The sequence below is a fragment of the Balearica regulorum genome, chromosome 4 (genome assembly GCF_011004875.1).
Source record: "Balearica regulorum gibbericeps isolate bBalReg1 chromosome 4, bBalReg1.pri, whole genome shotgun sequence".
Classification (NCBI taxonomy): domain Eukaryota; kingdom Metazoa; phylum Chordata; class Aves; order Gruiformes; family Gruidae; genus Balearica; species Balearica regulorum.
Window position 1 is genome coordinate 5987760 of NC_046187.1, and position 26954 is coordinate 6014713.

The 26954-nt window shown below is 45.5% G+C and overlaps 2 protein-coding genes across 6 annotated transcripts in view; one reads left to right on the forward strand and one right to left on the reverse strand.

The window, feature by feature from the left end:
- Positions 1-26954, reverse strand: part of NDNF (neuron derived neurotrophic factor) — a 41830-nt gene that overhangs the window by 4255 nt on the left and 10621 nt on the right. The window contains exons 3-5 of one of the 5 annotated variants that reach the window (XM_075751054.1): positions 24115-24384; positions 20379-20536; positions 141-329 (exon numbers count right to left, since the gene is read on the reverse strand). In XM_075751054.1, the coding sequence (XP_075607169.1) occupies positions 141-329; positions 20379-20398 (209 nt within the window). In that variant the 5' untranslated portion in view covers positions 20399-20536; positions 24115-24384. Of the gene's footprint in view, positions 1-140; positions 330-18385; positions 18407-18669; positions 19154-20378; positions 20537-22509; positions 22683-24114; positions 24385-26954 lie in introns of those variants that run through there. The other 4 variants (XM_075751053.1, XM_075751055.1, XM_075751056.1 and 1 more) reach the window with 4 other exon arrangements.
- EXOSC9 (exosome component 9) overlaps positions 10358-26954 on the forward strand; it is a 260026-nt gene continuing 243429 nt past the window's right edge. Inside the window, exon 1 of the mRNA XM_075751062.1 lies at positions 10358-10361. The gene's annotated coding sequence lies outside the window, so the exon portion shown is untranslated. The remainder of the gene's footprint in view (positions 10362-26954) is intronic.

Here is a 26954-nt window from a genome sequence, read left to right on the forward strand (position 1 = left end):
GGATAGTTATTTACTTCACAAGACAGAACACTGGCATTTGTATTTTTCTGGTTTGGATCCAATTTTTATTTCAAAACACTCAGCAAATAAAGCTACTGTCTTCAAAGTACAACTTCCTCACTTGAACTAGGTAGAAATACCTTTTAGGGGTGTCTCGGAAGAGGTAGCTGCTAATTTCGGCTCCATCTGGGATGACAGACGAATCATGAAAAAATGCTTTGTCCCGGATCTGCATTTGGAAGAGCTCCTCATCTCTGGTAGGTAACTTCTGGGGCCTGGAGCTGAGCGGCAGCAGCAGCAGCAGGAGCGGGCAGCGCAGCAGGAGCATCCTACAGCAACGACAGGGAGTCCCACCTGAGGAGGGCTGCTTGGCTCTTGGGAGCTGATGTACTGCCGGAACGCGGGCACACCTATAGCAACGCTGCACGCACTTTATGTTTTGCTGGCACCTTCATTGCACTGCTGTACAAGCGCTAGGAATACATATTGCAAGGACTAAGCTCGCATCGTCACAGCGCTTGGATAAAGTATGTAAATAAGATTTTTCCATCTTGAACTGTAATTGAAAGCAAGCCCATGCACTAGTTGCAAACTGGTATCTCTCCCTCTCATTAAAAAAGAGCAAAAGCCTTCCACGTACTTCAGTAGAGCTACGATTTGCCGTAGCAAAAATAGCTCGCTGGATATGGGAGCTAGAGCGAACACAGGGCAGATGGAGGGTACATCAGCTTTGCTTTCCTTAGGAGATTTTGGTTGGGCTTCCAACAATCCTTTGAAAAGTAAATATTTCCAGTGAAATTGTCCTTTATAAAAATAGTGAATTAGGCAAACACGTGATATAAACCCACACGCATTCAAAGCACATTGGTACTAGCATGCAATTCAGCAGGGCTTAATCCTCAAGCCTGATGGGAATTGCAAAACACAAAAGCAGAGAATCCCTTACAAATTAGGCATAATAATTCATAATCTCAGCCTTTCATTATTATGTCTACAACTAGGTCAGTAATGACTACCCTAACATATACAGTGGGACAGGCTGGAAATCTCTTTTCAGTACAGTAGATGATCTCATGTGTAATGGCTCTGGTATGGGAGGGGTGGTAGGGGGGAAACAAAGCCCATTTCTGGTATGAGGATAGTGAGCTTAAATTGCTAAATGATAACATTTTTTAAAATGAGAAAAAAGAAGTTTAGGCCATTACCTAAACTGTGTTAGTCACTGGCTTTGGGGAGAAGCATAATAAAAAGCTGAGCTGGCAGGAACAGTTTTAGCTTCTTGTTACTTGGGTGAATGTGCGGTCGTGCAGTGCTCCCTGTACTGCACTGTAAGTTGACTACGGCTTTATAACAAACTCTTTACCTTTAAGATCAAATCTGCTGTTGAGATTGTTGGGTTTTCTTCCCTCAGCTTGACTTTTCTCTAATATTTTATGCAAAAATTTAAATGTAAATATGTAAATATAAAGCTCTTTGAGAAGTGGCATCATGCAGTCTAAGCCATAATAAAACCCTCCTCCTCGCCCCAGCCCACCCCCCTTTAGCCCTTTGGGAGTTTTCAGCAAGACCCACTCCCCAGCAGCCCCAAAATCCCTGCGTGCCCCTTCCTGCTAGAGGCCAGTGGCCAGCAGCCTGCCAGCCTCTACCCCTCTTGTCATCACCATGTCCCTGCTGCAGCTCGCACACGCCAGCATCCCGAACGTGGGAATTTGCAGCAGGCAGCACGAGGTCTTGTCCTCTTTTTACCCCCAACCTCCTAACAAAATCCCCCAAATCCCCGGTCCTTGCTGCCTTTAGCTCCCCATCCACCGTGCACAGAGAGGAGGCTGCGGCATCTGCCTGTCCTGCAGTCTGTCTTGCTCCCAGTACGGCTAATCACAGCTGTCTATGTGCAGGACAGCAGATCTGACACCAGCAAGGCCTGCGGAAGGCTATTTTTGCCCTCATATTGCTTCCTCTGCCACTAACATCATTGTTATTTAATTGCTTCTTCCACCAACAGCGCAGGTCCCCCCGCTCAGCCCCTCCTCTCCTCTGTCTCTGGCCCCATTACCTCAGCTCATTCCCACCCCACTTTCAACTGTTTTCTCCCACTCATGCTGTCCAGCTCGGTCCTTGTCCTTCATCTTGCTATTTTCCCACTGAAACTGGTGATGCAAAAGGGAAGAGAAAACACGTAGCAAACCCTGAATTAACCGTAAGCCACAAGCGACGCGTACTGAAAACTCCCTCACCAGGACGCAATTCTATCTGCGTCTCCTTTCCCTCGTGCCTTCCCTCACGCCAAGGGCTGCTATGCCTTCCTCAGCTTTCTCCCTCCCTGGACCGCTGCATATTCCTGTATTTGCAGTCAGATCCTCCCCTTCCTGAGTGGAAAACCACAGGAAAGATCAAAGTGAATGCTTGAGGTTCACCTGGCAGAGTTTGCCCCGTGGTCATGTCCCAGGGTGGGCACCGAGACTGTGGAGGAGCCCCATGCCCCCTGCGAGCGAGCGGCAAGCGTGCCAGCGAGCCCTGCGGTGGGCTTGCCAGTCGATGGCCCTGCTGTCTTGCAGGGAGCCTGTGCCAAGGCTGCTAATAGTTATTGTGCAGTTGGAGAAGGCTACGCCTTTATTTATACAGCGATAACCTGGCGACGGCGACGCACGGCCGCAGTTCCCTGTTTGCAGGGCTCGTAACACTCCATCTCCGGCACTCACCGGTCTCAAATTCTGCGCTTCAGTATTGTTTGGGATGTTTTAATAACAGGTTAGTGCAGTACTCTGCCATACGGAAGGGAAAGGAGTAAAGGGCTTTACCCAAGACATGCAATTGCTACTTACAGTTAAATCCTGATTTAGCTTTCCCAGCATTTGTCAAAATTTATCCCAACCAGGTCCTGACTTAACTTTTGATGACAACAGACATATTTCCTCGAATTCAGACTGAAGTGTTGATACTTATCAGCAAAGTTAATGACATTTGACCTTTTGGAGCAAAGATTGCAAGTCAAAATACTTGCTGACTTGAGTCACCGTAGTCAGCAGAAATCTCCTCTCACACAAAGCAGGATGAGTTTCGTGAGCTCTAACACGCTGTTTATTGATTTTTCAAGTATTATCGTTGGCCAACAGGGAAGAAATTCTTTCCAACTTAATCACAAGAGTTACAGCAGATTATTTGGTTAGGTAAGAAACTCTGACGCTTTCTGCAGACAGCGTCCTCCACATGAACCCCTAGAAACTGCAATCTTATATATTCCCATAGTCAGTTCCAGTGCAATGTAGCCTGTATTAAAATAAACGACTTTTGATTATAGGACTACCCAGACTAAGCTTCACTTCTTAAATAATTTCACTAGCTAATTCACTTAAAAACCTCCTGTAGACAGCAGTTCTGTTCCCGTTAACATCTGTGGTGTAGCAACAAGGTACAGATTTGTCTCTGATTTCTTTATCGAATTGTACAAGCATTTTGGGTTAAGTAACTACAAAAGACGTGTTCAGGTTAGTTCTGTGATCCCTGCCCAGCCTGGACAGGCAGCACGGGCCCACCTCATACACGAAATAGCTTGCAAAGATGTCAACTGTTACTGACAAAGAAAAGTTTTCTAATTTTTGTTCCTTTACAAGCAAATAGGATTTTGGAGTTTCATTTTCACGTATCCAACCTCAGAGGCTCTAAAACGGGCTGTTTTCATGCAAAACACTTCCAAAAGTGGAACACTTCAACAGCAAAGAGGCATCCAAAACGCACTCACAGTTTTTGGAAACCATGCTGTCAGTGTTATACCACACTTTCACACCAGTTAATAAACAGATTTTATTTTTTGTAGTGCACTCATTATAATTTGGCAGAGTTTTAAACTAAATCCTCTATAGTTTACGCACACAAAACATCAAGGGGAAAGCAAAAAAATAATTTATGCGTCCCACGTATCTTTCTGGGCAAGTTCACTGCTGGGCTGCGACTTTGACAGAGTCCCTCAGAAAATGCACTTGCTAGATACGAGCACGTGAATTTGTGGTCTCCCGCCCAGCCCTCGGAAACTTCCAACAAACAATTTTCTTGTCTCGGTGTGCCGTGCTCTGAGCTGATTTCATTTCTAGAAGCCAGGTACAAGCTGAGGCCTAAGTGCTGCACTGTAAAGCCATACAAATTACGTGAAATATGTTGTGTGATTTTTTATTCTCCAGACTGTGCCACCTCCTAAATGCCTTTTATTCCCTTTTCTACAACTTTGTCTTGTTTTCTTTTCTTTTAAACTCTGAGTCAATATTTTATTGATATATTCCTGCTGACTGGAGGGATTTGCCTGCTGTTTATCACTGAATTTAAGAGCGCGCCAAAATAAACAGTCCTAAGTGAAATAATAAGCACCGTTTTCCTTCTCCAGGACTGCAAAAGTGCCCTCTAACGGCCCGTCTTTACCTCTCGCTTTTTCCCCGAACTCTCTCTAACCCGGCGGTGGTAAGGGACAAAGCTGGCACCCCTGGTCCCCAGGAGGTCACAGAGCAAAGGGATCACTCGCCAGCCCGGCTGCGCCAGGATGCCGACCTTCGCTAGAGGAGAGAGAGATCCCACGCGACAACCACGAGCACAGCATGAAATGAAAGGTAAAAACCTGCCACAGCTTGGAGGGACCAGGGTGGCACGTGCAGACACCAGCAGCTCTAGGCCAGCAACAAGTGCAACACTGAAAAACGCCCTTGAGAAAATGACTTGCTTGTATGTTATTTCATTTCCAAAAGAAAGCGGGGGGGGGGAAGTGTTCTTTTTTCTTCTTTTTCTCTTTTCCCCCCACGCCCTCCTCTCTTTCCCCGCTGCAGACTGACCCACTTCAGGGAGCCAGGCTGTCAGCAGGGACCATCCAGGGGGTGCCCATCTCCTCCCAGGAAGGGCTGCTCCCAGCCTGCCTTCCAGCTGGCTGCAGGGCCACCAAGCCCAGGCAGGCTGAGCGATGCAGGGGCAGCAGTGGTCCTGCCAGGTAGCCGGGGTTTCTTTTTATTTTAACCTGGAAGGTGGCAGCCCTGTCCCCAGGTGAGCAGCTCCTGGGTTGTACTGCTCCTCTGCAGACACACTGGTAGCAACAACCACGCTTTGGAAGAGGTTTATTTAATGAACCTATATGTATTTATCGAAATAGATCAAGAAATCAAAAATGCATGCTGTACATTTGGAGTGGGATATAAATAATTAGACCTTAAAATCTACCACCTTACCAGAGGTTTGGTTTTTTCCTTCAGAAAGTATAAACAAACAAAAACAGCAGTCTGGCTGGTTTATAACTTTGAACTATGAGCACACACATGAAAATTACCTTTAAATCGGATCATAGATTTTATGATGATTACAATTCATTGCTATCTTCTGAATGATTTACACTTGGGCAATGAGCCTCACCTGACCTTTCCAACATCCCGCGTACGCAAGCCCTCTGTCCAGCCTTTAAGACCTTTGCATAACGAACTTCATCTATATGAAAGGCCTGCAAATATCAAGGTAAACTGCAATTATAAGCAGAAATGCTGAGGACAATGGGATTTGCAACTGGTTTAGGTTCCGAGTTGGGGGCCAAATTAGCCGGAGCTGCAGCAGCACCTTGCAGGCTCTTCCCACAGGCTGTGGGATCAGTGGGGTGGGAGCATCCTCAACCAAAGCGAGAAACGGGCAGCCTTAGGGGCAGATAAAATGACCCCATTTTTGATTTCGCTGATTAAGCCTATAGTATTTTCTTTCTGCCCTAAGTAAGCCATTTTTTCCCAGCAAAATATAGCAGTTGTGCAGGGTGTACCCCACGAGGTTTCAGAGGCTCCCTGCTTACATCCTGTCACAGAAATCCCACCCAGCAAGCCAAGAATCCATTTTGTTTCACCGTTTGGGATCAAAGCAGTTGTGTGCTCCCGTTTGGACTTCACTGGGTGCTTATTTCACACACAGACACGCGCACTCGCAGAAAGGCTCAATGTCACCGCATTTACCTATGCTCCATAAAAAGGGCGCAAGAGTATCAGATTTACTGTGTGCGATGCCAGTACTATTCACGAGTCATCTTGAAGTGCCTTGATCTATGGAAATCATTTGCTTTACTTCTCAACTGTCTGCAGGTCACAGAGACCTGTAAAGGATTTACAATAACAACAACAACAACAAAGATGATCTGGGTTTACTTGAAGCAAACGCATCTGGAATAAATAAACTCTAATGTTTAATTACTGAGAGTGGAAAGTGCATGACTGTAATTTAGTGAGAATAATTTCAAGGCACTGCCTGCCACAGTGCTTTTGTGTTGCACTTCTCTTTTTATTGTATGGATGGTTAACTTTTTTTCCTCCTTCCATCCTATTTTTAAACTCTGGTGTGGGGGGTGTGTTTTTAGTTGTTTACATTACCCGTTTTACATCTCATAATAAGTCTGTAGATTTATTGACGTGATTTAAGTCCAGCTTTGGAAATAAAAGGGCACTATGTGACTTCTTTGACTTATTACAGCAACACTGCAAGTAAAGAGACTGTGAGCTTTCCCATTATACACTTCATTTCCAGAGATATATAACACAAATATATGCACCTCAGCATACAGAGTTATCACCTCAGCAACAGAGGAGTTTAAAAGCGCCTACCAATTTCAATTGTAATATGATTAGTTATTTTTAATGTGCAAACAAGGAAAAATAATGCCTTTGACATTTTAAGTATTTACTGGGAGCTGCTCGGTTTGTTTGTTTAGGGGGAGACCAGAGGGGAAAAGTGAAGGCCTGCCATTTAATACTTACTAGTCCCTAAAAGATCTGGAAAACATTTGGTATGCTTTTCATTTGAGTTTGTTTTTTTTTAAAAAAACAAACAAAACAAAAAACAAAAACCCAAAAAAAATAGCGCTTTTGAAAACTTGTTGTCTGGTCCTGCTTCATGCCTGGGGAAAAGAACGGACCACGCAGGGCTGTGGGAGCCTGGCCAGAAGCTTGGCCAGCGCAGCTGTAGCCAGCCCCTCCGCCAGAGATGTGCACCAGCCCAAAGCTCGTCCCTACGGAGCAGCAGGGGACAAGGAACGCAGCCCCGACAGGGACACAGGGCTGTATTGCTGTCTCCGTGGATTTTAAAGAGGAATATTTTTGTGTAGCTCTGCGGCCAGTTTGACATGGCAGCTCCTGTTGGCAGGACCGGCTGTAACTGGGAGGGCAGGAGCATTTATGGACCTGTAATCCGTGGATTAAAGCTCCCTAAGTACACATGGACACGATGGACTATAATGGTGCCTTTGAAGCATTTAGGGTCTGCCGTGTCAATAATCTGTGGATTAACCAACCGCCTCGTGCAATTCCAATTCAACCTGCGATTTTCCTTTGCTGGGCGAACTGTTTTAGCAAAGCAAATCACAGCAGCATGGGGAAAAAATCCAACTACATAAAAATAAGAAGGTATGAAGAAATAAGGGTACATTTCCACCAAATCTTAATGAACAACAGTGGCAACAAACTACAACTTAGGGGAGAGGTTAACTCCAAAGGGGTAACATTGTGAAATGCAGAGCTGTCTCAAATTAGACATGTTGAAAAGCAAACATACTCAGGGAGATACGGTATCAAAAATCAAATTTTACATGGACTATTTTGTTTCTAGACCGAGCCTTATTTATTTTTCCACTTTTAGTGGAAACAGATTCAACTCTGATTACATCAAAATCTCCATCCTGGAGCTGGTGGTAGCTGGATGCTTCAAAAAACTAGCTGAGCCAGGAGATGCCATTTGGGACACTTGAGGAAATGCCTCGTAGTTTTTCTTTTTTCAATCAGAGACCACATACCAGCGCTTCTCTCCTTCACAGTCATCCCGACCCATGCGACTCAGCAGCGAGCGTCAAACCCAAACAAACAGTGAGTCCCCAGCGACCTCTGTTACAATGCTCAGTTGTTCTCTCATACCTCTGCTTGCGATGGGATGGCAGTGGCATGGGAAGAAGGGATGTGTTGGAGCACTGGGTGGCAGCCAGCTGGCAGCTGGCCCCCCGTGCTGACCTCCGCTTCCCTTGGCCGCTCTGGCACAGGCTGGCCTGTGTCCTTACTATTGTACCTGCTCATCCTCCCAAGCCTGTACAAAATCCCCAGGCAGCTGGACGTCGCTCCTGGAGAGGGCAAATGTCACGGGACAGGTGACTGGTACCAGCTCTTCCAGAGGAAAATTTCATGTCAGACGCCCAACTCAGAGAAGGGGAATTTCTTCCATAGTCTTAGCAGAGGTTGCGTCCCAGTAGGAGAAATAAGGCAGAGAAATCTGAGTTTGCACAACTCCAGGCCATTTAAGATAAGCAACCCTGAATGCCATGCAGCTCTACCACAAATCTTTCATCACAAGATCTGGAGGTGTTTTATAACAGAGAGTAATTATTATCCCCTTGTTACAAGCAATAAAAGTGGGGCAGCGACTTTCCTTGTTCAAGGAAATCCCAATATAATCCCTTCCTTTAATCATAAAACAATAGCTACTTTCCTCGGCCAAGTCATTCTGCCTTCAGCACAGCTCTCTGAGTGCATGTTACTGTCTCTCCATAATGAATTTCAGCAAGGGGATTAGCGGCGAGGAACACATACGAACAATTACAAATTACAACCAACACAAGCATGTTGGTATTTGGTACGGAGTTTCCCACTGTTTCTCTGGAAGACTTCTGAATGACATTATGAGCAAGTGCCCTTGCCAAAACCCATGAGGGACAGGGATGACTGAAGTGTCAGGGTATGATAAAGAACAGGAGCAGAACTGTGGTCCGTGCGTCCTGCCATCGCACCCTCAAACCGCCAGGGCTTACGGCTGGAGGTCAAAAAACGCTAAAACATAAACCCAAAGTCATTAACTGCATTAACTACCGCAGGAGTTAAAGTTGCTTGAGCTGTTCCTAGGGCCTGGGGAATACCCCTTGCCTGGCAGCTGCCCGCGGCCAACAAGGTGTTTGTTAAAGGCGAGAGAAATCAGGGGCTCATGCAGGGCAGGGAGCTGCGCGAGAGGCAGCGACAGGCAAGGGGCTGTGGGTCACGGGCGCAACTTGCAGGGCAGGAGCCTCTGGCCCCTCCAGCAACAACCAGAGCGCACATGTTTTGTGGAAAGCTGTGCCGTGAGCACACTGGAATTGCTTATACGCCGCTTCCCTTCTACTTTTTGGTAGACAATTAAAACAGGGAAAATTGCTGACTACTTTGAAACCCTTTTAAGCACACAGAGACCTATTCCCTCAGCTTCCATCAGACAGTTTTCTTCAGCGTCAGGAACACCACTACACACGTACATAGGATTACAAACCACAGCCAGCCCAAGTACGTTAGTATTCATGCCCGCTTCCCTACCTCTACACACACAGTTTTCCTGCAACAACTACTCAGAAATTCTCATTTGCATTTTTACTATATTTTCCTTTTTACTGCCTAGGGTTTCTCAGTGCTTCCAGGCTAACCAGTAGTGCCCGCAATAGCACAGAGAGTAACAGCGGCAGCTCTCCAGAAAGCCCTCTGGCAGCTGGAAGAGTGCAGCAGGACAGCAGCTCCGGTAACAACCCCCGTTACAGTGCCCATGCCCAAGAGGCGATTCTCTGACCCCTGGGGAAGCGACTGCATCCCTGTGCTGCAGCGGTTTGCAGGGGCGGTGGGTATCTCGGAGCAAAGACACGGCAACGGGCACTCACATGGAAACCGCAGCAGGCAGCTGCCACCAAATGCAACTGTAAGGTTGGATTCTAGGGTTTTTCAATCCAGGAACACGTAGTTAACTAGATATGGGACAAGGAGAAAATACGATTTATATGAATGGGGGGGGAAAGTTATTCCTATTTTATTCTATTTTATTCTGTTCTTTCCTATACTTTTTCAATCTTATCCCTGTGTTGCTTTTAGTTACACCTGAATCACGTAATCCAGATCCGCAGCTGACTCCAAAGAAACTATGATGTTTTCTACTGAATTGAGAGTCTAGCCCTTATTACTTACGACCACAGTAATACATGTAATGCTGATAGGTGATCCCTCAAAATTTCCATTTCTTTATCATCAGAATCCAAATTTTTCTGAGTGAACTTACTTCCAAAATCGGATTCAGTTTTAGTATTATCTGCCTTCAGCTTTAAAGGCATGTAAAGAAAAGCTTAGGCCCTACAAGTCCTTAATGGACCCTTAAGGTGCTCTCTCATAATGATTTGGTACGTATCACGGTAATTCACAGATGTTGTGTCTAATTTTCCCTAGTTGGAAAAGGGGTGCTGAAAATATGTAAACATTTGTGAAGTGTTTGAAAATGGAAACTATCAAATGTAGTGCTAAAGATATTGATATTTACATATTTCTACCAGTGCGTTCAGCATTAGAGCTGGCAGACCTCAGCCACACTTACAGCAGCAAAGACTTCCCAAGACCCTGCGTGGCTATCGTCCCGCACCGTCTCTAGAAAGCAGCACGCACAATTTCTTAGTCACACCATTAGCTCTGGTGACTTCCTCAGAGGCTGTGGTGGCTGAGAGCACAGGGTGGCCCATTGCACGTGAACCTCATCACAGGGAGGACGATCAGCCTCATCACTTCCCCTGTGTGTTATTCAGAAAATTGCCTCTTTCGCACGCTCACTTCTATTCACTACATGGGTAGGGATGAGAAAAAGCAGAAGTGCTTATGCTGGCTAAATTCTGCCTACCAGTATTTATTTCCTTAGCATCCCGTTTTAAAAAAAAGACACGAATTCCTATAGAGGGCAACTCAGTAAATTAGCGAAAATTGTTAGTGAAAGACATTAGCTGCTCTGAATTTCTCAACACAGCTACCTGCAATCACCCCCGCCATGGTGCCTGCCACTTCCCACCGCCTCCAAAGAAAATCCAAACTTCTCCTTCCCTCAACAGCCTGCCCGTTGCCTGGTGAGGTGGGGGAGATTCATCCTGCCCAGAGCGATGGCCCCATTTCCTAATCCTCCCGCTACCCGCTGGGACAAATGACAGCAGCGAGTGCGTCAGTTGTTCATCAGGGAGTGGGGACCCTTGGGGCTGAGAAGCCATGAAATGCAGAAAGGATTCGCCTCCAAAGGACAAAACGGTACTTGCCCAGAGAGATGGTAAAGCACAGCCACGGAGACTGCTGCCACAGGTGGGCCTACCGTCAGAGCTGACACATGCATCCATCTGAAGAGGTTACAAGACACCACAAGTCCAACCACAGCTCGCCAGCCACCAGGCCATCGTACCAAAGCAGGATAGGAGCACGTTTGGGAGCTGCCAGTCTTCAGGGTGGCTTTCTTACACTTTTTGGGTTTTCTAAGCAGTGGACTTTTATATGACCAAGCCAAAAAGTCTTTCCCAAGTGCAAAAAGATGGGCGCTATGAAGGGACGTGCCGCAAGAATTTCAAACCTGCTAAGGTCAACTGCAGAGCTGTGATATGGGATCTCAAAAATCAGATTATTGAAAGGGATGGTTTCAGCTCCACTCTACTGCTGGGCCAGTGTTTATTTGTCCAGACTGGCAGGTGAAAGGTTAGTCCTTTATCTAGTTACTGTGACCAAAAGCGGAAGGAACACGTAGGGGCGGATACATCAGACTGTCATGGGTGAGCGAACATTCAACCAACCCCAAAACCTTCAGGCCTTCTTATGGTAACCACACAGCCTTAGGGAAAAGAAGGGAAAAGAAGGGAAAAGAAGGGAAAAGAAGGGAAAAGAAGGGAAAAGAAGGGAAAAGAAGGGAAAAGAAGGGAAAAGAAGGGAAAAGAAGGGAAAAGAAGGGAAAAGAAGGGAAAAGAAGGGAAAAGAAGGGAAAAGAAGGGAAAAGAAGGGAAAAGAAGGGAAAAGAAGGGAAAAGAAAGAAGGGAATTTCTGTCTTCAGAGATGGCTGAAATGCATGCCAAGGGAATTTCCTTTCCTAAATTGGAAAGACGTGGTGAGAGCTGTGGCGTGGGACCCAGTGCTGCTTTCTGGGGTGTCCCTTCACTAGTGACTGGAAATGGCTGCGAGATGCTTGGATGAAAGTTACTGCTAAAGGACAAAATGTCATTTCAACATCACCATTAATGTTGCATGGTAAAAACCAAAAAGTTGTAAATTCCAAAAAGTGTCTGCTCGTTGGTGCTCGCATTTCAGCAAGACCAAGAGGTTTGGGCTGGAGGTGGGTGGGGGCTCTGAGCAAAAGGTTGAACCAGAAGGATGTTTTGACCTACTGGAAGTATATCTCGCTGACATGAATTTTGCATTTTCCAGTTAAAGCCGTAATTGCCTGGATTTTCTTATAAACACTTTGCAACTGCTTTTTCTTAAATGACTGGGAATTAGAACACTCCATAAATTAACATAGCACATTTCTTTCCCTGAGCTTGCCACCCTGCTATCACACACTTGCAAGAGATGTCTCGTACTCTTGCTTTAAAATACCTTCTTAATTCAAATGTTAAATTAAGTTAGACTTATTCACATGATGTGAAAGGGTCTTATTTTTCATAGTATGAATTTTTTTCAACTATTCTACTGTAACAGGATTATAAAAGTTTTAATTGACTGACATTAAATCTTCCCCACAAAACTCTAACTTTAATACCCCCTAGGACTATTAGAATTTTATTCATTATATCTCATTACTGAAAAATCAGTTCGAGAGAGCCCCTAGGGTCTTCCCCAAATAAGGATAAGATCCTATTAGTTCTACAAATCATACTCAAGTAAGTAATGCTTACCCAGGAGAAAAAGCCCACAGGGAATTAAACGCAGATTTAGTAGCCAAAGGAAGAGAAAGAACGGGGACTAGAAACCGTTAATGCTGCTCACTGATGTTTTCCTTCACATCCAGAGACCAGCTGGCAGCTCCGAGACACTTGGCTTTCCCGCACCATCATCATCCCGATCTGTAAACTGCTTAATTTGCATCAGGTTTCTGGATTTCAAAACGCTGAGACACGTTTAGACTGTTTGACTATAAACAAATTAGCAGTAAATCTGCTGCACCTAAACAAAGTAGGAAGAGAGAGAGAGAGCGCGCGCTCGTGTCTTCACCATATTCTAGTTGCTTTGTAAAAACAATCTACCCTGTTTAATAATCCCTGCAGACGTGTGCGAAGAACCTGCAATCCCCTTGTGCCTCCCGCCTCCCCACCAGCCTTTGCAGTAGGAGCAGTGGCTGGTCTAGCGCTGCTCTATTTTGGTACTGAGCAAGTTAAAAGTGAGAAAGATGAAAAGCATAATTTTTCTCACACCCTAATAAAGTTTCAACCCCTTTAAAGTTACTTTTCCTTAAATAAAAAAAAAAAAAATACGCTCAATTAGACGAACAATGCTTTTCCCCTGTAAATCACAGGGGAAGTGTCGGCCTCGGTGGTGTGTCACGTTGTGAGCGTGCGAGGGTCATGCTGGAGGGGCACTCATATCCGGACCCGCAGAGTGGGGAATGAAGTAGGGAAGATAAATTATTGCCTTTTGTTTTTCAGATTTCCAGGTGCTCGCAGTAAGCACCCACTGCTTCTTATCTCAGCTGTCATGCAAGCAACAAACATCTCTCCAACTACTGAATTTAATTATCCTAAAACCTAAGCAGTCCCAATCCAGGACAAAACCCAAACAACTCCACCTTCTCTTGAGCAATCTGTGAGAAATGCTGAAAATGCTGCAGTTACCAGAGTGCTCACCCCTGTCCTGGAGGGACACAGCCCACCGAAAGATGCTTGGTGCAGGATTTGCCTGCATCCCTCTGGTAACTCAGGTATATTTTTGTTTATCGAAGCAGTCATGGACTAAGGGCTGGGTGCTCAGACCACTCGTCTTGCTGATTACTCAAATGGCACGTAATACCCATCCTGTAAAATGTCCCCCCAGAAGACCATCACGTTTTTGGCGGTTATAGTATCAGCTATCTCACACATGAACTGAAAAAAAAAAACCGCTTTGCCTGCTTATGGCATGTCCCGCGCGACCGACGTGCTCCCTGGGGCACAATCAAAGCCATCTAAGCAGTCACAAGATTTTTCAGTTGGTTCCTGTTACAGCTCTGTGTTAACATTTATCTTTCTCCTGTTCAGTGGGTGTCCTTGCATACTGCAAATTAGAAAATTAATTCTGAAAGAACAAACTTCCTTTTTAATATTTACTCTCTCTCCCCCTCTTAATTTATTTCCAGCTTTAAGCACGTTCTCCTGGAGTTATGATTTATTACCCTGACCTATTTCCCAATCTAAGGGCAAATACTTCCTCTCCTAATGACATCTTGTTAAAGTTTTCAAACATAACGTCTCCTCAGCTTTCAAAGCTCCTTCCATCCATCCATAAGCATTAGCTTATTTGAGTCATTTTCTCAGGCAGAAACTCTCCCTGTTTGATCTAATGAAGATTTTTGTCATAGAAGTAGTGTATTCCCAGTCATGACGTAAAACAAAGAGTGGAGAGCACAGCTTCTGTACTCTGCCTTTTCTCCAAGGCAATGCTCACTCACCACACCACTTGTTATTATTTAGCAGAGCTCAAGCAGTACTCGAGTCCCCTCTCGCTGGTCTTACCTAAGATATTCTCTTTCCTTTAACATAATTCTGATTTATTCTCCTTTCGCTCTTGCCTGTTCAGTCAGTGACACCAAAATACAGAGCTCAACAGCATTCGGTATCACACCGAGTTCTCTGTAAGCAAGGTAAACATCAGTCTTACGTGCTGTCTATACACTCTCACACAAGGCTTATATTCCAAATATGTATTTCTTGATATATAATTAGTGAAGGTTATCATCCTCGATGCTGGACATGCCCATTAGTGCGTGCACCATTTTGTAAGGGTTTGTAAACTTGTTTTCTTACATGAAGGAGGAGGCCCTTCCCTCCTTCAGTCAGGTCTCCCCTTCTCCTCTGCATTTTATAATCAAACAGAAAAAGAAAGCAAAACCTCCTCCGTTATTTTAACTCTCACAAGGGGTTGAACTAGTAGCCCAGAGCAGCTATATAGTCTTCCACATTAATAACATCAGCCCCTTTGAATGCACTGAACACGAAACGTGCAGTTTTCATTAGACTGCCCTTAATGCAGAAAACGTGCACATTCGGCAAGGTCGAATGGAAACCCGCCATCTCTGGTGTGTCCATCGGTACAAATTAGTAAATCTGCCTCCTGCAAAAGCAAGCTGGGGACTGAAAAGATAAATACCCACTTAGTGAAACAAAATAAAACCAGCTCTAGAAAGATGCAAGACCCTGAAGGAGAACTGAAATAGTCCCTTGAAAATAGTGAAGTAATGGGCTTACAGTTTTATTATTCGTATAAAGTTTAGTGACTTCAAAATGAATGCAAAGCCAAACAAGACTTGTTATCCCACTAAAATCTGTGCTGTAACTGAAGCCAGTACCCAGATGTTCTGTGGTAAAATCCGCTGCTTCGCTGCATAAAAGCACCACATACCCTGATGTACAGTCCTGCCTTGCCTTTATCCAAACCTACTTAGATTCTGGATTATTTTTCTAGCAATCTTTTAAACTGCCATGGGAAGCATAAAAGGTGGTCTCCTACAAAACCGTTTGGTACCAGCTTGAAAAGTAACCATTTGCAGAAATAAATCAGGATTTCTTTTTAATAAACTGTTTATTACCAGCCTTTCGGAACATAAATTGTAGAAGAAAAAACAGGGTCTGAGTTTAATAAACATCTCATCTTTTTATATATATTAAGGCAGAAGACCCTGGCACATTTCAGAGTAAAACGCCCGTCGAACAGGCTCCATCCAGCCCTATCGAAGCTGTGGGGTAGGGAGCAGAAGGCCGCTGCATGGCTGGAGGCTCGAAACCACACATTGCGCAGCCAAGGTGAGTCCCCGCTCTCCCCCGGCATCATTAACCCATCCATCACTAGCTTCAGCTCTCAGGGTACCTCCCAGGAAGGGGGGTTATCCCTTCATTTTCAGGGGACCTCTAAGGTGGGCAAACCTTTTAAGGAGGACAAAGTGGACTTGAAGGTGCTGCTTCTGCCCCTACACACAGTTTTGGTGTACAAGCCAGGATGGTTTGGGGCATCCCTGGCTCTCGTCAAGCCGGCCGGGAGCACAACAATGCTGAACAAGGCCCAGGGCTCTGATGAACAGGTCGTGGTGCAAGCGGAGCCGCAGCACTGACCCTGCCTGCACCACCGCATCCCCAGCCCAGCTCACAGGAGGAGGAGAGGCGCGTTGGATGAACGCTGAGTATGCTGTGAAGGCACTTGAGCCGAACAAGGAAGGCAGCACAGGCGTTACGTGATTTTGAACAGCTTGCTTGACAGTTTGCACCATATTGTATTTATAAACATTGGGGAAACCTAAGTGCTTTTCCTTGGTGTTTCCGAAGCAGTCATGCACAACAAAACAAGTGTGCACGGCGATCCTATGCAGCTCACCTCCATGATAACCTCCTTAAAATTAAAAAAAGGGGCCCGTATTAATCTCTGTGGGATCAGCATCCCCCATGGTGTTCAAATTCCCTCTCAAACTGCGCATCTGATCACCAAACCCCAAACTCCCCCAGGCAGGCTAGGGCATGAGGTAACTCGCTGTCCGATGACACCAGCAGCAGCACGTCACACATGTGCCACCGCCTGCCAGGTGTGGCTCACGCCAGGGAACAGCCAGCTCCTCTCGCAGGCACCGCAGGGTGCGGTGTTTCCCCAGGCAGGCACAGGACACACGTATCACGTTACCTTGCCGGCAGGGCTGCGATGACACACTGTGGTGCCCGTCCTCCACAGCAGAAAACTCAATGGATTTTCTATCCAGGGCCACGCAGAAACAGGGACAGTGTGATGTACCCGCAGTTGTCATCACGGAAGTGTGACAAGGCTGAAGAGTTTTTTCAGACTATTATAAAGCTCTTTCAAATTAAAAGTGGCTCGTTATCTGCCAACACAGAAATTCCACAAGGAACAGGTATTGTGCTTCTCACAACAGGATGAAACACAGCCACGGGACCCCAAATACAGTACCCACACATGATGCACTACTGCATATTTCTGTTTCATCACATTTTTAATAGTCGAACTAGAACATAAAAATCTCTCAGTGTTTTAAAAAGTCCTCTCCTCCTCCAAATACTAACAAGTTTTAAATTCTAGACATTGCTCTAAGTACTCACAGAGATTTTAAGTGGTACTAGAAAGCTGACCTTGGTAGCTCTCACAGGTATGTGTTTTGCTACGAGGTAGGAGAGCAAGACCAGGAGGATGAGGCATTCCTGACAAGAAGCAATTCAAAATGCCATTCCTAAAATAGCTAAGAATCAGCAATTTTCAAAGTAGGCTGAACAGAATCACAAAGTTTTTCTCCCTGCTTCCTTACAGCACAGCTAAGGGTGCTGATGATGTCTAACACCCAAGCACTATTTTTACAGAAACTAGCTTATGGCCAAGCCAGCAGCACCTTGCCAAGGTCACTAGCATATAAATCACTTGCCACCAACCGCCCAGGGAGGAATTCACCCTCAAATCGCTCCCATCTCTTCCAGCTGTACACAGATATAACTCCCCCGGCTTGACCAAGTATGAAATCGTTAAGTAGGGTAGTCCGTCCTAAGATGGTACCGGGTAGGGCTGCCAACGCAGCCTGACTGTAGGATGCTCCGAAAGAGATACGGTGCCACGTTTGTGTCACTGAAGGTCGCCTAGTATCTGCTCGCAAAAAGCCAGCCAGGCCAGGGAGATCAGTGTATTTATGCTGGGGACCTTGCCTCCCCTCTGAGCTTGCCTCCTACAGCTCAGTCGAGCCCAAGAACAACGATACTGTTTAAACATTTTAATTAAAGATTGTAACTAGATGCTAACCAGATCCTTTAGTGAGGATGGAAACTCCGAGGTATGCTGGAAGCTTCACAACCCGCTCTCTGAAACCAGCCTTACAGAGGCTGCCTCACGCACATAGGTGCCCACAGGGATGACTTCCACCCTGGCCAGCTCGGCACGGACAAGATCACGCTCATCCAGGCACCGTTCTGAGGAATCACGGCATGCTACCATTCCAGGGTTAAATACATCCAGAACAAAAACGTTCAGAGAATCACTGCTTTTCAAAAATCTGTGCTAGCCTTTAACTGTGAAAGTTTAAATACATAAAAGTTTTATCTGCAAGTGATTAAACAACACTTTGTCTCTGCGCTGTCGAAATAAAAACACAACCCAAGCTGCGAGTAGCAAATCTCAGCACTTACATCCCACTGTCCAGTTTTCTATTTACTTTTTTGCTAGCCACTTTTTCTTTTTTCTTTTTTTTTCTCCCCCTCTCCCCGAAACCAAAGTATAATGCTAGCAAAGACGGAGCTGTTGCCTGCCTGGCACACACCCGCTCAGCAGCAGCACCCCAGTGCTGGAGGATGAGCCGGGGCTCCCGGCGGCAGCCCAGGCTGCGGGGTACCGGCCACCGCGGACTGAAAGAGGGCAAAAACGAGGAGGAAAAAACAAACCTCAAAGGCGAGGGATGGATCCGAGAGGGCGCCGAGGTCCTACCGGCAGCATCCCGCAAAAGCCGCGTCGGAGCGGTGCCGGGACGAAGGGCTCGGCGCTGCAGCCGGAGGGACCGCGCCAGAGTGGCCGCTCAGGGCGGCGCGTCCCCCGCCCCGCTTTGCCGAGGGGTCCCGCAGCCGGGTGGGGGGGCATCGCTGCCCCCCGCCAGCCCCCGCCGCCCCGACGGCAACGGGGGGAGCTACGCGGGCGGCCCCGCTCCCTCGCCCCGGTGCCGGTGGCTTACCTTGCGGCGTCCGGTACCGTCCTGTCCTGTCACTCCCGGGGGAGGGAGGGCCTTTTTTTTTTTTTTTTTTTTTTTTTTTAAGAGGGGTGGGTGTTTACCTAACCCCCCCCCGCTCTGTCGGGGACGGGCTGCAACGGGGCTGTGTCACGCACGTCCCTTCGCGCTTTATAGCCCCTTCCCCTTTCCTACCCCTCCCCGCAGAAAAAAGGGGAAAAAAAAAAAAGAAAAAAAAGAAAAAAAAGAAAAAAAAAGAAAGGAAAAACTATAAAAAACAGGGAAAGGAGCCGGGAGCCCCCCAAGCCACCCGCTGCCGCCCGGGGCGAGGGCACGGCCCCGACTTCGCCTCCCGGGAAGAACCGCGGAGCGACTAAGCGGCGGCAAAAGTTTGCAGGAGGGGCGCGGAGGAGCGCGGAGCGGCGGCGCCCGGCTCGTCTCGCTGCTGCCGCCGGGGCGGGCGGCCAGGGGTGCCCCGCGGGCGCGGCCGCCCCGCCCCGCCACCGCGCCGCTCCGCGGAGGGGCGGGCCCGCGGGGGAGCCCCGGTCCCGCGGCCCCGAGGGGGCGGCCCACGGTCCCGGGGGGGGGGGGGGCCCTGCCCGGCAGAGCCGCGCCGCCCGGCTTTGTGCCGCGCTCGCCTCCGCTGCTGCGCTGCCAGAAGCTACTCACCATCCATCTTGGAAGTGTTATCCTGCCCGAAAGTCGGGCCGGGGTGACTCGGGGGGGGGGAGAAGGAGGGGGGGCACCACTCCCGCTTCTTTATCAAACAGCCGCTGCTTGAAGGGGTTGGGGTTGCGGGAATGCTGCGGAACATCCTAACAGCAATGGATGCGGGAGAGAGGGCCGGAGAGACGGTCAAGGATGCGTGAGAAATGGGATTTATTAAACCCTCCTGCAATTTAGCAAACGGGTCTTAGAGCTGCATATACAACCTCTCCGCTTCTCCCTCATTATGTTTTGATCAGAGGCAGCCTGCAGGGCCGGGGAGTGAGGGACATTTTTATTATTACCTGGGAGCTGCAATGAAAAGGTGGAAACTATCCTTTGCCTTTTAAAAACAAACCCCTCTCTCTTTTTGTTTCTTTTTTGGCACATCAGTCATAAAAATACTAAGTGCTACATAAGCACTAAACAAGTTATGCCAATAGGAGCTGATGGGTAATTTCCCTGAAGGTAATCATTCCTTCCCCTACTACTTCAACAGATTTGTGGAGCAAAAATAAAATAAAAATTCCTTTTTTGCAAGGCTGCTGAGCAAATCTGACAGGGAAGCCTCAGTGGAGGGATGCAAATAGTCATATTCTGTAAGAGGACGATCAGCTTCACTCTGTGAGGACTCAACCCCGAAAACAGCTCATGTCTTCAGGGACACGTAGCTGTCCAGACCTCTGCTAATTGCCATTAGTTACTGCCACTTACCTCCCACTCTGTCAACTCACAGAGTAGCGGGTTCGCTCACTGCAAGCCAGTGAGCACTCTGCCCAAGGGTCTGCTCAAAAAATACAAGTTCTCCAAAAGAAACCCAGGATTAAGAAAAAGAACCTCATGGGAGCCCCCATACAGTTATCCTTCTGTTTTCATGTCCCTATTTTTACGTATTTTACAACTGTATTTGTCATTTTCAAACAGGTTCAAGGACAAGAGTTTGGGGAAGGGAGAAAAGACACAGAAGTTTACAATTAATTTATGCATGTTTAAGGAGAACCTAAAAATACCTGATATTCGCACACTGCATCCCGACTTCTTCCTTTCTAGAGGATCGTTTCTCTCCAACTGCAACAGCTCAATACAAAAAAATTCAGTAAACTACACGTGCTCCTCTTCTGCCGCAGAAGACGCAGACATTCAATCATCCAAAAATGGGAGAATCTGACTAAATAAGAAAGCCAACATTAGTAAAGAAAACCCAGTGCAATCTCACTAGTTTTTTCCCAAGCCTTTGGAGCATGCAGGAGCCAGCAGAGAGGGATGTGCTCAGGTGAAGGCAGGCAGCTACCTTCAGGTACAATTCCTGGCACAACAGTACTCTGTAGAGCCTGCAAAAATGGCTGGCTCCGGTTTGAGGTCATTAGAGGTAAAATATTGCTACCCAGCCAAAGAGCTCTTGAGACTGTGTGCTTCACACACAGGCAAACCGATTATTTTTAACTCGAGGACAGTTTTAGTGCTATTGTTCTTAGAGGGTATTACTGTTTGTGATTTCAGGGGAAGCAAGATGACATCCCCGGGATATTATTTACTGAGGTATGTGAATACCGACGACTCTGCGTATAGATAACTCTTTTTTTTGGATGCTTGCAGTTCCACCTCTATTGCAACTGTAAATCTCTATCATAGCACAGTGCGACTCCCAGCCAGAGGAACAGTTAAAACACTTTCAGAACAAGATTCACCGGTCTCAAAATTTACAAGGTACAAAAATATTAAACACGGATATGGAAGGTGGATTTGGGATTTAAATGCTGAAAATTACATGAATGCCTGGGAGGCACTAGGGCAGCCAGTTAAATGGAAACCAAACAATGAAAGCCCAAAATATGGAAAATTCTTGTGGGTAGGTGGTTCCTTTTAAATCCGTTTAACTGCCCCAGGTACTATCCCAGCACCTAGGAAATGGGCATTGAAATGCTACCCCTTATTTCCAGAGATGATTCGTGTTTATACAATCTTTACAGGAACAGGTCTCAGGTATAGCAGCATACAACACCCGGGGCAAGAAGTCCTGGACTGTAAAACGCTGTTCCTTATGCTGATGTGACCAAACTGAGAAACTAAAGGGGAAGAAGATGGGCAAACCTCGAAATGACTTGGCTTTAGGCACTCGTCTTCTTCCACCCTCTCAAAGGCTTCCAGGGAACTGAGTTTCACCAGCAGAAATGGGTACAAGAATTAATTTCAAGAAGTGCATGCTAAATACCAATAACAACCAAATTATTCATTCGCATACAGTCGCAATCTATGTCTGTAGCTGTGGATCATTTACTTAGGGGCTGAAACTGTTTTGACTTAAGTGAGCAAATAAATATCCAAAATTTGGAACATCTGTAATTGGTTCACAAAGGCATCTATAAACTGTCTGGGTAACAATTGCGTTCTTCATGGTTTTACCATGCTGGGAGACCCTATTAGAGCAGACGGATAGGTGCTACCAGAAAACAAGATGCATGTTATGTATTATGGAGAAAAAGAGGAGGAAATGTTTAATAAGCTAGCCAGTGAATAAATCTGAATCATAAATCTTTCCAGAACAAAAATGGAAATGGACAATTGGATATTCTAGGAGGAGAGAAAGAGGGATAATTAATCATATAAATAATTCATTGCAAATTTTAGCACCCAGTGCTGCTGTGCATTTGGTATGGAGGACAGATGACACTGTGTGTGCTTGCATGCATGTGTTTAATTGCATGTATATATAATTTTTTTTCCACCCAATTATGGGGTTCTCATTGTGATGCAAATCTGAAGATCTGTTATCAGTAATCCATTGATTAACATTTGTTGCTAGGGAAAGGGTATAATTACCTACTAACCTCAGAAACTGAGATGCTAAACTGGACTTATCAATCAATTATGCCTCACAGGCCATGATGAGTTTTAGTTATGCAGCATCACACAGTGCTCATGCTCTCAGAAGAGGAATGGGTTGGGCAGCAGGGGCCTCGAGAGGCATCTAGGAAGCGTCTGGCTCAGGAGTTGCTGCTGTCTTCCCAGAAGAGCAACGCATGAATGCCCAGGTGGAGTCTGAGCAGTGACAGCGTGCAGTTAAGTGATAAAACTGAAATAATTTGCTGTAAGCAGAGAGGTGATGCTCCTACTAGCAGTAAAAACACTGGTGTTGCTTACTGGGTTCTGCTTGCCTGAGGCTGAGCCACAGGTTTCATCTGAGTAAGAGGTCAAGTTTTTCTTCTGCCTGTTAGGCAGCAAGCAGGCGCTGCTTGAAGCAGTGACCTGCATGAGAGATGACAGCATTTCAGGGCTGGGCAGAGCACCAGCCTGCGAGAACATCTTCCCCCGGCGTGCCGCTGCTTCGCCAAGCCCAGCCAAGGAGCAGCACACCCAGCACACTTCCACCAAAAACCCAGAGCTACTGTGACCAGCAGCAGGACAGCACGAGCATCCTGCAAGCGCTCTGCCGGCTGCCTTCTAGCCTCAACTACGGTTTATTGTTCTAATAAGAGACATTTTCTTTACCCTATCGAGAAAAATCAAAAGCACGTGCAGCAGTTGGCGTGCAGCTCGCGATTTAACTCAGTATTTCTCCTACATCACTCAAAAGTGCTGGTGGGAGAAGAATAAAACAAGATACCTCAACAGCAGAGCGTGGTTAAAACAATTTCGTGACACCCTGTTACATGCCCTCTAGGCTTTACCAAGCTGCAGTGTAAACTGATGCATTGCTGCTGGCCCCAAGAAATTACACATTTGGGCTGCCCTTAACTCATTACTTGCCTATTTTATCCAATTATGTTTTATTTATTAAGCTAATCTTTAAAATCTTTTGGTGTTGACTGTTTTACATCTCCAGTGCATTCTATTTAATCCTACTGTTTTATGAACTGATTAACAACACTTTTTGCTCCAACAGCAGAAAAATAAAACACAAATCTAAAATATGGTCCTATGGAATTGAGTAGCCAGCATTGGCGTTTCCCATACTGTCATTGGAAAACACCTGCTGTTAGACACTACTGTAGCACTTGTTTTATTTTGCCAAATTTGATATATTATAAAACCAGATTAAAGATGAATGGTTTCACTGTAAAATCCCAAATCTGAATATGAAAAATAATGACTAGCAGAGCTCTCATGCTCCAAGCATTATTTCTTAATCATAACTTTATTCTGAGAAAAGTGATGCTATTTCACATTATTTAAATAATCTAATCTACTTTCCAGATAAAATTGTTAACAAACCATTGATTTAGTTTCAAGTGCCCAACAGACCCTTTAAACTCTGATTCAAAAATACCTATTCCTCTAATTAAAACAAATGAATTTAATAAAGGAGAAAGGTATGATAATTAGATGTATTATGAAGTATAGGCTACTTTGACCTAGAACATGCACCCTTTAATTCTCATGTCACTAGGTGTTCCCACAGACGCAGCCCAGGCCTAAGTTCTTGTTATATTCCTGTCCTCAAAGAATAGTTGTTTGAGATCTGTCACTGCAAAGTGTTTATTCAAGCCACTATTTTCGACTACAGTATTACACAATGGAGCAACAAATTCTTTCCTTGGCAACAAGAATCAGCTGTTCAAAAATGGTACTTACAACTAAACATTAACTTTTTTGTTGCATTTAATGCTTCATGTGCCCTAAACTTCAGCTATATACACAGCTTCTGCATACATGTGGATAAATAGAACATTCTGCTCCTCATAAAACCTCAGTGCCAAAGGAGTAATTACAATTTTTAAGGCCAATTTGAGGACTCTAAGTACTCACCTGCAAAATACAAAAGATTGCAACTTATGTGGGAGAAAACTGGAACTGATTTGAAGAACTGATGTTGGGTTTATCCGACAACAAGTGACCGAGGCGGATTTGCCTTCACATAGGACACACAAGCGGAGTCTGTAGTGTCCTAATTCCTTTCAGGCCACTGAAAAATCCACAGCATCAACTTCTGCTCCTCCTCTTCTCCTTCCTCCCTCAAGGTGAAGACCAGCCTTTGATATACTCAGCTCCCATTTCAAGACTGAGACTTCTTCCCTTCTGATTACCAATGACAAGAAGAAAAAAAAAAAAATATTACAAACTCTACTCAGCAGAGGCACCCAAATCACTCTCATGACAACATTTTTCCCTTTGGACTTTCCCAGAAGATCCGAAACCAAGTGTAGCATGAAAATGCTCAGAATTCTTAGCATTTTTGTACATCTACGGCACATAACATTGCTGTGTGCAGTAGGTATGGCGCTCTCTTGCTAGAATAGCCTAGAATAAGTGTTGACTCATCTCACTGAGTGTATTTAATCAGCAGACACCCATGATTCCTAGGAAATCGGAATATGCAATTTACTTAAGAGACAGAAAACACTGAGAAAGAGCAACAGGTAAATTTGTCACTCATTGACCAGATGACACCATTGCTGGGACAATCTGAAATATACTGGAGCTAAGATTCGATTCTCTGTAACTACTGATAAGGACCATCGAGGAAATGAACTCTTAACCTTTCTCCTCTGAGGAGCCCCAGGTTTCAATTTTATCCTTTTTCACAGTCTGCTCTACAGGCTGTAACAATGCAAAAAGAGGTTAAATTAAGCATGGTGCAATGTCTGGCTACTGTAAAACTACAACTAGCTGTCACACAGCACTTAAAGTATACATCCAGCTATGTTAACTCCCATATGCTCCTTTTTTCTTTTCCAAGTGTATGTACCCGATAGCATCCAGCAATTAGCAGTGATGTTTTGTGTGCTGGCATTCACTTACACAGAGTGGAGAAGAGCTCCAGGCAACAACAGAGTAGGGTGGTGAGCTATGAAATGGTTCTTCTAAAGGCATTATGGCAGGGAAGCTTATTCTACATGATTTAGAATAAAAGATCATCTGACTGGTTTTTGTCTCACAAAATCCAGAAATCCCATGGTACAAGGCAGTAGGTCTGCTTCGTGTTGTCTGAAACTAGAGGCTGTTTGGTACCAACACATTTTTGTTGGTTGGTGGAGCTTAAAATAAATCCGATAGCAAGCGAGTCAAATTCAGCTTTATGTTGCCCCCTGGACATCCCTGGTGCCATCAGGATGGCTACATTGTGTTACAGAGAACGAAGGTGGGCTGCAATGACTTGACTGTCTGATTAGAAGGTGAAATTAGTGATATCCATTCATTTTGCTTTCCATGAAGAACGTGGCTTATTACTACCTCACGCTGCCATGGAGCAGGGGCCAAATCTCATCAGTGCTTGTACCACCCATGTTGAAGATAAGCATAATGTCCTCATAGCCGGAGTGTTTACATTGCTCTCTGATGTATTAGTGTAGTAGTTTGATTACATGAATAACAAATGTGCTTCTAAAAATGTGTTTTTAAAAGCTTTTGAGGCACAAACCTGAGAGGTGACGTGCATATCAAACTAGTGCAGTCGCGGTGGCAATGGCGTGTAGCTGGACCTCTGAATTCATGGATTACGTCTTTCAAAAAACTTCACAGACTAAGACACACTTAATTCTGCTTTCTTTGCCACACTCCAAAGTTTCATTAGCAGTCTTTAAACTATGTTTAAAGTTGAATACTTTTCTTTCTTACATCCCCATTGTACTTTTTTTTTTCCACTAAACTATTAAGCAAGTTTTCTAGTGCTTTGATTTTACATAGGTTTAATAACTAAGGGGTGTAATTATTATTATTAAATATGGAAAGCATACTAAGGGACAGAAAGATTTGAGGGAATGAGTGCTAAAACAGTTCTGCTAAAACAAGTCAGCAACAAAAAAATGAAAACATCAATGAAAGCTTCAAGCACTTCTAGCTGTAAAAATACATTTCCTTTTTCCGCATCTTTAACATCAAACATCTCGTGTTAAAAGCAAGCGCTTGGGAAGCCAGGCTTGCTCAATTCAACCCCATACGTGAAACAATCCAATAAAAACGAGGTCTACGTCCTATTTTCTCAGCTTCTGCAGCAGCCTGCCGGAGCTTTATCCCTCAAACAAGAGCTCCATCTGGTGGACTTTCCCAAAACATCAAAGCATCCGTCCAGCCCTCCCGGGGCCAAATTCAGATGCCCCAACAACACATGGGAATTTCAGCCATAACTTACTTTGGGGATTGATTTTGGTCCTCAGGGCCAAACACAGAGTTACAAACCCCTCCAACAAGAATTGGCAGGACCAGCTGTCTGGCATCAGTGCTTTGCCGCACAGTTGGTCTTGCTTTGGTCCACCCTGTGTGTTCAAAGGACAACTAACTGAAAGCTCACCCTGCCTGGCTGTCCAGCTCTCACAGAGGAAAGTCGTAACCAGATTTGTGTCAGAGTCTGACGATAACCTATGGAGTTCTCTTAAATGCATTTTCCAATATCAAGCCTTACAACATCCCTGTGCAACCAGTATCATGGTCTTTACTGATGGAGAAAACAAAACAAAGGAGACTAAAGGCTACTTCAGTTTCAGCGCTCAACACCCTCCGAGACAGACATCTGTGGGGGTCCTGTTTGGCCATGGCTCCCCGTACTGAAGGGCATAAGCCTCCCATTGCCCAGTACTGTATCTGCAGATGTTCTGGATACCCAGTGGCATCCCAGATGGCACTAGGTGACTGTCTTTAGGCAACAAAAC